Below are 16,120 nucleotides of genomic sequence, written 5' to 3'. Positions count from 1 at the left end.
ATGAGTCCCATGAGTAAACATTTATCTGAAAACTAAAATTAGAAACTAAACAGCAATTTAAATGAAAAACATTCCAACACCAGACCATACATTTATAATTATTATTACTGGTGTTATTAATAGGCTATTAGTGTATTTATATATATATATTTTTGAACATGCACCATGGTAACACCAAGAGTAGGCTTTTGTACTACTTAGCATGTAAAAGCATGGGAAATGAATATGGTAGCCTAATAATTCAGTAGAGATACGGTAGCCTAATAATTCAGTACCATGATACGACCTTCTCATACCATATAGCATGCTTAATGCATAATACAATAGTGCCGATGATCATCAAGATTCTCCGGTATAAAATTCACAATAAATTTGTAACAATTTCAGGGTTGCACTGTGTACGCATGCGTGACACAGCTGCCCCTTCGTGCCCTCCCCCCACAACATAACGTGCTGCTGTCGGTCCAGGTCTGTTGGACCAGTTTAGAATCAGGAACATTTGGAGACGTCAGAGACCGGAGGTTCTTCGCTCTTTCACCAGAGCATCAGCCACATCAAACAGCTCGCATCACACAGACACGTAGGCTACTCTTTTTCATCAGTTGCGCCTAAATTACAAGCATGTCTAAAAAGAGCGAAAAACCAGCGGAGGGCAAAGAGCCTGAGAGTAACTGGAAAGACGTGATCTACAATCCAAGAACTGGAGAATTCTTCGGTCGGACTGGTAGAAATTGGGGTGAGTTGACAGAAACCCTAACGGCGTCATTCATGAAATGTGCAGTTTGCATACATTATAGACGGATTTTTATGACAGAAGGACACTGTAACGCTTATTAAACATGAAGAGCCCCTAGGGTCATGAATGAAGACGAGTGTGCGTTGAAAATGACGAAAGCATCGTTATCTTAGGCATTCCGGCATCTTAATGTCATCAACTCATTCCCTGATGACATCAGTGACATTTTAATGTCTTCATCTCTCTGCGTTTCGAATGATCTACACTGTAAATAATGTTGCTCAATGCTCGACATCTTCAGGTCGTATGGCACGCACGTCTTCTCGGGTAAAAACCTCAATGACAACATTTGGATTCGGAATCAATAACGTTACTTGCTACAAAGTTACGGATATTAATGTTAAAAATAATAAACGGAAGCATTTCTTTAATGCCTGGTATTTTTTTAAGTTATTATTATTATTATTTTGGTTTAAAAATGGAACGAAACGATTGTGTTTCGCAGTTAAAATTCACTGTGGAGCGAAAACCAATTCTGATGCTAATAAACGTCATTAGACGGCTCAGTGGCCAAATAAGCTTTTTATTCCAGACTAGTGTGGTTTTAATCTACGTAGCCTACATGTTTATTTATCTGAGCAAGGCTCTTGTTTACACTAGCTAGCGAAAACATTTGTGTGCTGATTAAATAACTGTCTTAAAAATAACGAGATCTTCAGAAACTCTAAATAGGCTACTGTGTTGACTGCTTAACGAGAGAAAGGCTAGTGTGATTAACCTTCTCTTGTTCTTATTGACCTAAGGCCCATTATGCCTTGTCAATTCAGCTGATTATCTTGACGATACAGTGCGCGTCTAAATGATTAAAAGCCTAGGGATTAGACGCTTTCAGTCAGCCTAAATAATGACCCCTATTCAAAAACCCATGCATTCTCGTTCATTTTGAAGATCATAGACCTAAATTGCAACGTCAGAGCGCTCGGTTACATCAAAGTGTCGTCGCTGAGCGCCGTGACGTCGCCTGGCCTGTGGGGAATCTTTCCGTTTTTGCGCCTCACTAAACCTTCTGTTCGAATGACACCTTTGATTTTTTTACAGGCAAAAAAATAAATAAAAAAATAAACTGCTGAATGATTTGGCGTACGGGACACCCCCGCAGCCATGCAGTGTGTGGGCCCGGCCCCCCCATCCAATGATGGGCTATGTCGCAGATTCATCTAGGCCTATTTACCAGTAGCCTTTGCTTTTTTATTTTTTAGATCTACACTCAATTGACTAAAGATTAAAATAAAATAGCTAAAAAAAGGCAAACAGGGAATCATAGAAAACAGTGCTAAAATACCCAAAATAACGTCACAGTTGTTTCCATCGCCCATTTGTAAAGTAGCCTATAGACAGCCCCGCAGGCCTTGACGCGCTGTGTTACCGACCGTTATAGCAGAAGTGTGCCAATAGCTGATTTTAACAAATAAATCAAATAAAATATGCAGTCTTTAGGCTTGGTCTTTGCTGAGGCAACTTTTATAATTATTACTATTATTATTAGACTAGGTATATTATTTTTATTTTGCAAAAAAAAAAAAAAAAAAAAACATAGTTACCCCACCCGGCCAACAGATCTGTTAATGGTCAGCTCACACTTTCTGAGGTTCTTCTCAAAATGTAGTTTGCCTGCAAATTCATTAAAAGTATTGGTGCTGGGATTTTAGTCTGACTAAAAAGAACTAGGCTATATTTAGGCTTCATAGCCTATATCAAAATCACTACACATAACATAAGCCTACATTATATAGTCTAGGCCTATATAATGTTATTAATAATAACATTGAATGCATCAATGCAATGATAATTCACTGCTTGCAAAATCAGATATTTATACCATTAAATCAATTACTGTATGTAAGTGGGGGAGACAGACATGAGCAGCAGGCACACAACAGATTTTCATACATGCCATCACTGCTGGTGGGAGGGGTCCCATCACGTGCTTTGCGGGGCAGGGGAGTGTGTGTGTGTGTGTGTGTGTGTGGGGGGGGGGGGGGTGTTCTCACAGATGTGCGGTACGCCACTGGCTGAATGGGACTGTTGCATTATTTTACTACATTGTGAATATATATAAGATAAATTACTAAATTATTTTCACCTTTATTTCAATCCTATCAGAACGGATGGTCACATAAATAGTAGTTTTCTTTAACTGTGTCCTTCGAAGTATGGTCCCAATAGAGTGGTGCATGGATGACTTCAAAACCCGGAAGTCTAATTCGCCACTGAGTCTCTCCAGATTTTCCTATGGGCTTTTAAAATCATTTTTTTCTTTTTATGAGTTAAATAAAGCCTGTGGGAAACATAACTTGACGACATCTTTGACATTTTGTTCTACAACGTAAACTGCAAAGACTCGCACCCCAAATGTTCTTATCTAGTTACTTATTAGAAACATACATTTAAAAAAATAAACATAACAGCTGTGTACTGTGTACTGATGGACTAACTGGAGTGCTGAATGAGTTGGCAAAAATAGGCATCCTGGATATTGGTTAATTTCGAGTCAGAGTGACTGTCTGGCATGTCTGAAAGTGAGTTTGATTTTTGATCGAAAGTTTAACTTTTGATTGCGTAACCGACCGTTTCAGATGGTTCAGTCCGGTTTGGTGAATTGGTTCAACCAGTTCAATAAAAAGAACCGGCTCAAAAGACTGATTCATTCGCTAACTGAACAGCACTAATCCACTCATTTAAAGGCCGCATCTGAAGGAGCCTTTGAATTGGGACAGCCTTTGTCGTTCTGCTGTGACACATTTGGCCTTCTAACGCAGCCTTCGAAGGATGAAGCCCCTTGACTTGGGACACAGCTTTTGTTTTTACAGCTGGTATCTCCCCGGAGGTTTGCTGTTTTGAATGATCCGTGGGAAATTTACGCCACTTACACGATACAAGCACCACAGTAGCCAGAGCTACTTTTCTCTGTGTAGGAAAATGATGCGACACGCACAGGCAACTGACCTATATATGCAATTTCTCACGAAATCCATTCATACAGCCTAAAATATAAATGAGTCAAAATCTTCATGGGGTAATGAAACCGCAGTTTTAAAAAGGGATTTTTCAGTATTATTTATTTTACAACAGGATCTGCATTTTTCATTGGTTTAAATTAGTGCTGTCAAATCGATGAATCATGATTAATCGATTCTAAAATAAAAGTTTGTTAAACTATAATATACGTGTGTATAATATGTGTGTATATATATTATATTTATATATATATACTATATATAGTGTCTGTCTGTGTGTGTGTGTACACACATATATATATTATATATATATACACATATATTATATAAACAAACTTTCATTTTAGAATCGATTAATCGTGATTGATTTTGGACTCTCTCATAACTTTTTTTATTATTAAAAAAAAGCTACACAGTGTAACTATACTGGGATAAATGACTGAAATTGAAAATCCGCGAATGACCAATCAGAATTAAGTATCTCAGAGAGAGAAATACATTGAAAATGGATAAGCTTGTAATGTATGGGTCAGATTAAAATGAGCTCTAAAAGAAACCCCAGCAAAATGTTATGATTTGGTTGGTTCTGTTATGAATGCATTGGTTGGTTATGTTTATATTTTATACTGTGTAAATGTATGTATGAAATATCTATTTTTTTAAAGCTTTTTAACAGGGGTCTTATCAATTCAGTTCTGCCTAGCAATAAATGATTTTCAAAGGTACTGTCTTTCAGGCATCATCCTCCTCTTTTACTTGGTATTCTATGGCTTCTTGGCTGCCATGTTTGTCTTCACTATGTGGGTGATGCTTCAGATGCTGAATGACGACACGCCAAAGTATCAAGATCGTGTCGCATCCCCAGGTGAGTTTGTCAGTGTGCAGCACTTACTATCAGGCTGTACTGTGTATATAGTGCAACATAAAATTTGTAGTAAATTTGACAGTAAGTGTTAATTAAAAAGTGAAAATGAAAAGGTCTCATGGCTACATATTTCAAAGTTATAAATTATTTAAAAGGGGCCTATTATGCGAAATGAACTTTTACGTGGTGTTTGAACATAAATGTGTCGACAGTGTGTGTACACAACCACCCTATAATAATAAAAATGACTGTTTATGTGAACTTAATATTCACGCGACACACCGTCTGACATCCAGCTTTGGGTGTGTGCGCTCAGAAAACCACATATCTGAAGTTTAGACTGAAATGGCTTTAAGACACGTGCAGATAATACACTTTCATGATGATAAAGAACTGCAATGTCACGTTAGCGTGAGTATGATAGAAATGATAATCAAAACCAAACAGATGTTTTGTTAGTTTTTGGCAGAGTATCTGTAGCCATACAGGCTCTGCCCTGTTCTGGAAAACAGGGTGGGGAGCAGCAGCTCATTTGCATTTAAAGATACATGCACGAGAACAGTATGTTTTTCCTTCCACTCAAAAATGGGCATATACAACATAATAAATGTAAAATAAATTATCTGTGGGGTATCATTTCACATTCACATTCTGGGGACACCTGACACATATAATATCTTGTAAAAAGGGGCATAGAAGGTCCCCTTTAAAAAAGTAATATATTTAATATATAACTAACTTTTTCCTTTTCACAGGGTTGGTTATCAGGCCAAACTCTTTGAATATAGTTTTTAACAGATCAGAATCTCTTGAATATGGCCAGTACGTTCAGCATCTAGAATCGTTTCTGCATCGTAAGTGCTCTACACTTTCCCTCACCCTGCTTTTTTAATAATTTCTCATCTGGTTGCGTAGTACTTGGATACTATAGTCTTGTTTATTTATTATTTGTCTGTTTTCCATTTCCAGAGTATAATGACTCAGAGCAAGCCAAAAATGACTTGTGTATGGCGGGTCAGTACTCTGAGCAGGATGAGGAACCTCTGAAGAAGGTGTGCCAGTTTAAGAGGAGTTTACTCCACCATTGCTCTGGGATGGAGGACACCACTTTCGGCTATGCTAAAGGGCAGCCGTGTTTTATTGTCAAGATGAATAGGGTGAGTAACCTAACATGCACTACCATTCAAAAGTTTCGGGTCGGTATGATTTATTTTTTTGTTGAAAGAAATTTATTATTTTTAATTCAGCAAGGATGCATTAAATTGTTCAGAAGTGACAGTAAAGACAGTTTAAAGGCAGTTTAGTCTATTTCAGATAAATGCTGTTCATTTCTACTTTCTATCCATTAAAGAATCCTGAAAATAAATGTATCACGGTTTCCACAAAAATATTAAGCAGTACCACTGTTTTAATTAATGATAATAATAATAATAAGAAGAAGAAAAATGTTTCTTGAGCCAGCATATAAGTCAGTCAGCATATTACTAGAATGATCATGTGACACTGAAGAGTGGAGTAATGCATTTGCTACAGAAACAAGTACATGGATACTAGCAGGGGTGGACTGGCCATCTGGCAGACCAGGCATTTTCCCGGTGGGCCGATGTGCTTTTTGGGATGATACATCTAATACTTTTTTGTCATTTATTTTTTTGTCTGAACGGCACATAAAACTTGGCCCATGAAACACGTAGGCCCATGAAACACGTAGATCAGCGGCCCAGTGGTTATTTTCTTGATTGACACTGGGCTGGCCCAATCACATCGTTAAACATCTCCCCTTTGGAATCTGAGCGAGCATGCAGTCAGTTTGTAACTATCAAAATAGTCAGAGAGATGGACAAGAAACGCAAGGAGTGTGCAGAGAAATAGCGTGAAAAAAAGCAGACGCTTTTACCCTTCAAGCAGACGGTGTAAAATGTGTCAAAATAACAGATATGTTTTGTGCAGCAGCAGGACCTTCATCAGCTCCTGTGGCTGATGATGATAGTGTTAGTGAGGATAAGGAGACAGATGAGTGAGAGTAGAGTCCGGTAAGCATTACTCTCTACTTTCAAAACACTTAGGCTATGTAATGAATGTAGGAACCCATTACCCAGTTACACATTATTTCCAGATCTGCATAGTTGACGATTACTGGATTTTACTAGAATTGTAATGAGACACGTTTGTAAACATGTTTTCCGCCAAAATAAAAGCTTGATGCAGTTTCCGTCAAAATAAAAGATCATGTGCTTATCTCTTTCAAGTAGCCTATAGAAATTAGGACAAAACTAATTCTGAAAGTTTCCTTTATTTTTTAATGAATAAAAATATGTGACAGATGCTTAAAGTTGGCTTTACAATATGTAACCACACCAACCTCAAAACAAATGAGGAAAATCCAGCCTATTCAGCAGTTTTTCAATTCAGCGTTCACCGTTCAATAATATTGAAAGCCAAGTTACATCCGTCCATTTGGTCTATGCAATATAAGCCATCTGGAGAATCTGAAAGTGGATTTAAACATTTTGGAACTGTCACAATTTTTTTTTTCCATGAATGGGATCTCAAAAAGCCCCAAATCCATCTGGATTTAGCAAGAAACCAGAAATAAAAAACTCATCGAAATGATTATCCCCAGCAATTTCTGGATATAATAATAATAATAATAATTCATTACATTTAAATAGCGCTTTTCTAGGCACTCAAAGCGCTTCACATGGAAGGGGGAATCTCCTCAACCACCACCAATGTGCAGCATCCACTTGGATGATGCGACGGCAGCCATAGTGCGCCAGAACGCTCACCACACACCAGCTTACTGGTGGAGAGGAGACAGAGTGATGAAGCCAATCAGTGTGTATATATATATATATGGGAATTATTAGGAGGCCATGATGGACAGAGGCCACTGGGCAAATTTGGCCAGGATGCCGGGGTTACCCCTACTCTTTCGAAAGACATCCTGGGATTTTAAATGACCACAGAGAGTCAGGGCCTCGGTTTAACGTCTCATCCGAAGGACGGTGCTCTTTGACAGTATAGTGTCCCCGTCACTATACTGGGGCGTCAGGACCCACACAGACCACAGGGTGAGCGCCCCCTGCTGGCCTCACTAACACCTCTTCCAGCAGCAACCTGGTTTTCTCAGAAGGTCTCCCATCCAGGTACTAACCAGGCTCAGCCATGCTTAGCTTCAGTGGGCAACCAGTCTTGGGCTACAGGGTGATATGGCTGCTGGCAATATAAAAGCAATGTTCCCACAACATATCCCAATATACACAGATGGATCTAAATTTGGAAATCAAGTGGCAGCAGCTTTTGCAACAAATGATGATGGAGGGCCAGTGTGGTGGAACTGAAGATTGAGGAGGATCAGAGTCAGGGCGGAGGCGGCAGGGCAGGTGGCTAGGGCGGACCAGGCAGAGCTGGTGGAACTGGAGATTGAGGAGGATCAGAGTCAGGGCGGAGGCGGCAGGGCAGGTGGCTAGGGCGGACCAGGCAGAGCTGGTGGAACTGGAGATTGAGGAGGATCAGAGCCAGGGCAGGTGGCTAGGGCGGACCAGGCAGAGGTGGTGGAACTGGAATAGAGAGGTTACGAACAGCCTCTGTGACAGTAACAGGAAGCACAGAGGGTTCAGAGAAGGCCTCCTTTGCCAATACAGGACAGGTGGAGAGTTCAGAGTCAGCCTCTTTTGCCGTAACAGGACGGGCAGAGAGTTCAAGGACGGCTTCTCTGGTCATGTCAGGGTAAATAGAAAGTTTAAGAGTGGACGCCGCCTCTTCAGGAGGAGCTGGAGTGGATGGCGCTAGGTTCTACGGAACCAGTAAAATGCTCTATACCTTTCACAGACCTGAAAGCAACATTAAATGCATCAGTGCTTAAACAAAAATTTACGTGAAATAAATCTTGATGTTGGGACAAGACATCTTTTTCCCTTATAATAATCGCTGGGGTCAAGTCATTGACACAGGATGCCGGGTAGGAAACTTGCACACAAATTTTTACTATCAGGAGAAAATTCTTTGTTCGTTCTTTGTTCATCAAGTGTTCATCTTGTCAGAATCCACTGTCCATTAAAACATATTTTACTGGACTGTAATACTTCTACCCATTTGAGGAACTTTGTTTTAATCTGTTGAAACTTTTAAAAAGGTTTTTATTCAAGTAAATCCAAAATCAGTTATAAGGTTTTTAGAAACAATGAATCTTAAACATCTAAAGAAAGAAAGAAAGAAAGAAAGAAAGAAAGAAAGAAAGACTGGAGTAATGGCTGCTGAAAATTCAGCTTTGCCATCACAGCAATACATTACATTTTAAAATGCATTGAAATAGATCTTTCAAAAATAATAAACCCCAAAGATTTGAATGGTGGTGAATACAAAACATTTCATTCCAAATTAATAATGCATTATCAAATTGGCTAGGTGTTCATATCTACTTACTGACTGAGGGTGATATAGCATTATTCTTTACCCTCAGGTCATTGGTCTCAGGCCATCTGGAGATCCGTACATCAGCTGCACATCAAAGGTAACAATTGTAAACCTGTTTAATATGGAAGTAGATTAAAGAATTGAATTTACATTTCTGATATTAAGATATAGTAGACCATATAAGATCATAAATGTACAAGTTTGTATCTGTGGTGTTTTTTGTGGATTAAAGCTGCAATTTAAAAGAGAATCACTCAATCATTTTCCTTAATCATTAATCATTTTGGTTCGCTTACACCAAGCTATAATGAAGGTAAAAATCACGTGACCAATGATAGCGTATGATGTCAGCAAAGCAGAGGTCTGATTGGTCCCCATACAGCTCTAACCCTTTTAAGGTGTTTCATTGCTCTGCAAAGCAGCCAATGTAGGACCAGAACCTCTTGGGTGTTTGTCAGTGTTTTCTGCAGTTTTCTTATGGATTTCAGCTTTAAGGTTTGATTTATATGTTGTTGTGTCTCCTGCTTGAATTTCAAATTGTTACTCCATCCTCTCAAATGTGTGTTTTTTTTTTTCCTTTTCCTCTCGTGTCTCAATTGCATGCTGCCAGTTGAACTCCTTAGTAAAGTGATGGGTAAGATCACTGTATATATGGTCTCTCTCATTCACCCGGTCATTTGCCACCGATGTGATTGAGCATGTCTCTTATCTATATGCTGTCATTCCTTACTTCAGACTTTCTGCAAGCTTTAACATAGAAATAACATCTTATCAGAATTAGGGATGCGCTGATATGTTAAATATTATCTAAAATGAACTATAAATAAACAACTAAAAACTAAGATCAATAATTTTAAATGTTACAGGTGAATTTAGGGAACTGTTATTGTAATTAAAGATTAACTTTGTAAGTGCGTGTTAGATGGTGGCAAAGGTAATTAATTATGTGCACAATTAAATATATAATATCAACGAATTCAAATAAATTGAAAAATCTGTAATATCGGCTGATATCTCATGCATCCCTAATCACAATCGATTGATTGACTATTCTCGCAGTTTATCATTTAAATATTTTCTTAGATGAGTTGCTAATGCTACTTTTGATCAAGATGGATGCCTAATACTGGGGCAAATTGTAATTTATTTAGCATGGCAACGCAGCAGCATGTCTTTCAGCGCTTATTTTCTCCAAAGCAAGGTCTGCTTCTTCTGCTGGGATTAATTATGCACTGCATTCAAATGTGTTATTACGCTGCATCTGCTGTATATGTCAAATGGATGATTTATATCAGTGATGCAAAGCTAAAAATGGCAAACTATTTAGTGGCCTTTTAATGGTCTTAACCATTTTAATCACAAATCACTGGTCTGGAAATGAACAAGTATGGCACAAATACTGTGGATAAAGTAACTCAGCATTGAAATAGCCTTCCCCTTTGTTTTCTTGAAATTTTTAAGAGGTGTGGTAAACTTGCAGACAGCTTTTACAGGAAGAAGAGTCAGTGTTCTTCAAACAGCTCACGAGTAGCTGAAAAATGTCTCCCAGTTCGACTGAGTTTAATGTGAGACCACATATTCACTAGGGTTCATATCTGGACTTAGCCTGGATGCCAGCCCTAACCCCGCCCACAAATTTTTTTGGTCGGGAAGTTCGGTCTGGACTCGATCCATTGAGGAGTAATTATGATCGGTTCAGAAATCGCCGGGCCAATCAAATTGCCAGGGCGGGCTTTATACGATGATGGACAGATGATCTGCAGTTACGTAATCATCACGTTATCAAAGAGCGCTTGGGTTGAACTGGTTTTCCTCAAAGTTGACTGCAGCTGGAGATTCGAGATGTAGAGATTCCGCTATTGCGTCTGTTGTAAAAGAAATCGACAGCGCATTCATTTTAAAAGACGAACAGAGAACTGCAATCAAGGCATTTGTCGATCGGCAAAATGTGTTTGCCGTCCTTCCTACGGGATTCGGCAAAAGTTTATTTTATCAGCTGGCTCCGATGGTCACTAAGAAGATGGGACGCAATGAAAACCCTGTGGTCGTTGTGGTTTCCCCTTTGGTCGCACTCATGGAGGACCAAGTAAAAGAAGCAACACTCATTATTTTACTACTTCTTCCAGCGTGCGTGCAGTTGAGTTCTGTTGACAACTATGTGTAGCTCAACATACGTCACTTACTGCGTTGCTCTGATTGGTTGTAGGTCTATCCAATTTTTTTTTTTTTTTTGGTTCGGTTAAGACACGCCTCATAATCTAAGCCCTATGGAGCAGTATCAGACTCACATTCTGACTAGAATATGAGTATGACGAAGTCAGGCCAATCTGGACTCTGACCAGGCCAAAACATGAGCCTGATGGCCACTTTTTGGTTGTCTTTGCCGTTTGGGCCGAAGCATTGTCTTGTTGAAAATAACATTGATCATTCCTCTTTAGATAGCAACTTTTCATTTGTGGAAAGCAAGCCATTCTGCAATATTCTCCTGTACTCCAAAGCATTAAATAACTTTTCACAGTGGAGTAGCTCACTAATACCTGCCGCTAAAAAGGCTCACCACACAATGACACTCTTCCTCTATTCTTCACTGGGGTAGAGATGCATTTATTATTATATTACTTAGCAGATTTTCGAAGACACCGCTCTGGAGCATCACAATGCAACTCGTGGTGTGTCATTGTAATTCATCACACACACAACTTCCCATATTCTGCCAAAAACTTTATTGTCTGTGATGTTTTTCTGAGACAGCAATAAGAAGTGCATTTACTTTCTTTTTTTCTAATTTCCTGACCAATAATTTGTGGTTAAGACTATTTAAAAGCTTAGTGTTTAGCCATTTTTTGTGTACATCAAATGGCATCATCCACTCTCACCCAGTGACAGTCTGTTGTCTTCTGTTGTCTGACGGTATTTTCTTGCTTCTCTTCAGAGTGAGAAACCTCTTCAGATGGAGTATTTCCCCCATGAGGGGACTATTGATAGGATGTACTTCCCTTACTATGGGAAAAAGACACATGTAAGTACGGCGCTCAGCACATGCTTAAAGGAATATTCCAGGTTCAATACAAGCTAAGCTCAATCAACAGTAGTTGTAGCATGTTGAATAGCACTAAAACAATTCCACTTGTCTGTCCTTTTCTAAAAAAAAAGGTTCAAGTATAGATTACAGTGAGGCACATACAATCGAAGTGATTGGGGTCAATTCATAACTGTTAAAATATTTAATTTGTATAGATATAAGATAACAAAACAATGTGTTAACATGATTTTTGTGTGAAAAGAAATCGGCTTTTCTGTGTATCCAATTTTACAACTTTATTGCCATAATGAAATGCCATAAACCCTGAAGTAATCAAATATAGAAGTTTTAATGTGCCTTTTAAAAGTACTTTTATAAAGTACCCTTCACATTTCTGTTTTTAAATCCTCACAAAATTGGCCCTATTAAAGGGTTAGTTCTCCCAAAAATGACTTACCCCCATGTCGTCCCAAACCCGTAAGACCTTTGTTCATCTTCAGAGCACAAATTTTAAAGAAAAAACGACGGACAAGTACAATGGTACTCTAAACTATGTTATGATGACATTTCTCTCAGAAAATATAGTATTAGATCTTAATTTGATTGTGTATGTGTGTGTGTGTAGTGAAGTACACATTATTTCACCTCTGTTTTTCTGTCTCTGATCCTCAATAGAAGGGTTACGTTCAGCCTCTGGTTGCTGTAAAGCTGTTGCTTAAGAAGGAAGACTATAACTCTGAGCTGATTGTAGAGTGCAAGGTAGAGGGCTCCAACCTCAAGAACAACGACGAGCGTGACAAGTTTCTTGGCCGCGTCACCTTTCGGGTCCTGGTGACCGAATAAAGCAGTTGCTGGTGCGGACAATAAAGGGGTACTTGCACTACTTTACTCCCTGTTGTCCCTCCCATGTACGTCCTGCTGGTCCTCAGCAGGTCGAAAGGACCTAATTTAACACTCCACAGACAGGCATGACTGATTGATTTTTGTTAATGAATCCCCCTGTTTAGTCTCCTGCCAAGCACCTCTTCCTGCTGAAGACGTGAGCGTCTCTGAACGTTTAATTGTATTTTAACCCTGGGCCTTGCATTCCCTAGATGTTTCGAATTCTTTAACATCATTACGTTGTACCCTTAAAGGGATTTTGTTTACATTGTACTGGATGAGACGGGTTAGTTGCTATCTTAATCCTTGGTTGGTGTTTTTTTGTGTTTGTGTTGCTCTGTGTGAATATATTTAATGATCGTATTGTCATATTGCTGTAAGAATTGTTGAAAAAGTGGTATTATTTGACACATTTTTGAAATATGAAATACGGGAGGAGCCAAATTTTTAACCTAAATGATATTCATAACCTCTGCATGGATCCTCATTCATGCAGATGCCTTAAGAGCCATTTAACACCTTGGTAAAAAAATGCTATTTTGACAAATAAAAAGAAAACACATGAAAGTAGTGGTTGTAGATGGTCTGTTATATCCTGAATGTACCACATGATGGCGTTAAGACAGTGTTGTTGAACAGAGTTCTTTAACAAAACAATAGAGATGCATAAACCTGTCTTTTTCTTTCTTCAAAATGACAACAATTGTGCTAAATAGCAATTTGTTTGAAATATACAAGCATGATTGTATTTACATTTGAACTCTTACTGCACTGAAACATGCATACGGTGCCATACGTCGTATTTGTTTAACTTAACCATGTCACAGTGCTCAACCAAACATAGCACTGTCTGTTCCTGCCAGCAGCTATCAATAAATCAGTGGTCTGCGTCAACTGATTAGTTGACCACATTTAGTCACAGCGACGAGAATCTGTTTCAGTCTATGTACATAGTTGGTCTTTTAAGCTGGCCAATGTAGCAAAGTCGCCTGTGAACGTTAAGTATACACTTTTGAATGTCCAGCTTTTGCATTTATAGTGTTTGTGGGATACTTATAGTCAAGTCACGTGTTAGGCCAGGACCATTTTAACTGGGACCACGAGGGGGTCCATGACAAAATAATTTTTTTTATAAAATAACCATGTTATTTTAAGACAAATATAACATTTATTATTATTATTACTGTTTAATTTTGCATTCTAATAGCTGGTCAGAAAAAAATTTGATCACTTTTGCCTACACTCTCACTAACTCACACATAAGCTCATTTTCAATATTACTTGATAAGAAGGAGTGGGATCTGTTTGGCTTAACAGGGTCTTTAGCTTTGCCACCTGGAGAATTCCAGCTTCTAACTTACTTGTGTATTCTCAGTCATAAACAGCACATATTAACTGTATTATGAACACCATCTCTACTTGTTCCTTGCCTAAAAAAAGCTCAGGAGTGATGTAACTTTGAAACCAGACTGCTATTCTATGATCTCAACGTAGATCATAAATTGGTGAGAGACTGGTGAGTGCGAGTCATCTTGGTTCAGCAAATCAGACTGGAGGTTGCAAGGATTAGAGGTTGATTTAAGTACGCGAGTGTAAGCCAGATTATCGCTTTACAAGATAAGTGTGGTGTACTGAATTCAGCCCAGAACTTTGTGATTTGACTCCTTAATCTGGGGAATATTTTTAGGTTTTGACTCTTGCAGGTTTTTTAGCGTGCACCAACGATTTCCATTGGTGCATTATGTGTGAGATTAATCTTAAGATTCCGTTATCTCAGGAACATGTATGAGTGAAAACATGGAAACATTAAAACCTCTGCAAGTGAACTGTGACTCTTCATTTAAATTCAGTGATTTGATCAGTGCCAAGATAGTAGAGGTTTACTGATTAGCGCCAAAAACACAGATTAGGAGGGGAAAAAGATCAGAAATAAATCTGTAAAAGAAAGAGATATTTTATTGACCCATTTCGAATATCTGACATTTCTATTTAGAATCATTCTCAAACCTTATATACAATTATATTTAACCATTTTTACTTAACTGACAAAAAGTAAAAACACTGGCAAAGACAAAGAACAAATAATTCATTTGGTCCATTTTATGTCACTTACTGTTATTTTTACAATAACCAGTTTTCTTTTGCTCTTGCTCAGGATTATAAAAGCAACACAAATGAAGACTGTAAGGGGGTCACAAGCTGCACCTTGGTTACGTAGCTCAACTAGTGAGGATTGAGCAGACGTATCAGTGCTAAAGCTCTCTCTCTCTTTGATCCCTTGAGGATTGAACTCTTTCAGCTGAACTTTCCTGTAAAGGAAGTATCTATCCCATCATATCAGAGAGGTAAAGAAGTAACAAAACACAAAAGGAATTGTTACCTTTAAATGCTAAATAATCAAGCTCTGATTTTATTTCATTTCAGAGCTATTCATATATATATTTATATATATATATATATTGATTTATTCATATTTATATGTACATATTTATACACACATATCCTTTCAAAATCTAGGTGTGAAATCAGAAATGCCCTGCTATCAAAGATCACAAGCATGAGTTAACAATTCATGCGAGACTTTCGACAACAGAGATCATTTGAGCTCCATTGGACAATTACACAATTCATTCATATGCACTTTTGTTAGCATGTAGCTGTTTACCTGTGTCACAGGCAGGCCCACACGGAATCTGTGTGCATGGAATGCTCCGCAGATTTCCGCAGAATTGGAACGTCGATCGTTCACAAAATGTATGCTTCCTTCACATTTATTTTGTTAAATATTTTGGCTAATCTGGGACTAGCCATCTGTCCAGGGTGTTTCCCTGCCTATGGTTTAAGACCCTGAAAAAGGTTCCAGCATCCCCGCAATCCTACACATGGCAAGCGGTTTGGAAAATTGATGGATGGATGAACAAATTTTGTCATATTTAATTGTAGTACATTCCAATTCTGAATTTTGAGATAGTATTCCGCAGATTCCATCTGGGCCTGGTCTTCAGTAGCCTCTCTTATGGTGTGCATCCAGGAGATGCCAAAATGTACTAGTACACCGTGAACTAATCCACAAATAAAGTGTGATTTGGCAAGGCAGGAGATGTTTGGAACGCAAGCCACTGCTTCTTGAGGATGACTCTTTTTCTTTTTTTTTTCTTTTTTTTGCATATCCACACATC

At 38.4% G+C, this 16,120-nt stretch overlaps 1 protein-coding gene across 1 annotated transcript; it reads left to right on the top strand.

The window, feature by feature from the left end:
- Positions 1 to 431: 431 nt before the first annotated feature.
- atp1b3a (ATPase Na+/K+ transporting subunit beta 3a) lies at positions 432 to 13,520 on the top strand. Its single transcript, XM_056257023.1, has 7 exons — positions 432 to 736; positions 4,490 to 4,618; positions 5,374 to 5,472; positions 5,588 to 5,775; positions 9,084 to 9,134; positions 11,970 to 12,056; positions 12,735 to 13,520. The coding sequence occupies exons 1-7, from the start codon at positions 622 to 624 to the stop codon at positions 12,900 to 12,902; spliced, it is 837 nt and encodes a 278-aa protein (XP_056112998.1). The 5' UTR covers positions 432 to 621; the 3' UTR covers positions 12,903 to 13,520.
- The last annotated feature ends 2,600 nt before the right edge of the window (positions 13,521 to 16,120 follow it).

Source organism: Rhinichthys klamathensis, unplaced genomic scaffold (genome assembly GCF_029890125.1).
Source record: "Rhinichthys klamathensis goyatoka isolate OS25496 unplaced genomic scaffold, OSU_Roscu_1.1 h1tg000134l_1, whole genome shotgun sequence".
NCBI lineage: Eukaryota > Metazoa > Chordata > Actinopteri > Cypriniformes > Leuciscidae > Rhinichthys > Rhinichthys klamathensis.
Note: the sequence above shows the minus strand (reverse complement) of the source record. Positions and strands in the feature narration are given on the sequence as shown.

Bases quoted from the DNA above. Each gene is read 5' to 3' on its own strand.
- atp1b3a (XM_056257023.1), top strand. From the start codon at position 622: ATGTCTAAAAAGAGCGAAAAACCAGCGGAGGGCAAAGAGCCTGAGAGT. The intron at 737-4,489 runs GTGAGTTGACAG...ACTGTCTTTCAG, and splicing joins TCGGACTGGTAGAAATTGGG to GCATCATCCTCCTCTTTTAC. The intron at 9,135-11,969 runs GTAACAATTGTA...GCTTCTCTTCAG, and splicing joins ACATCAGCTGCACATCAAAG to AGTGAGAAACCTCTTCAGAT.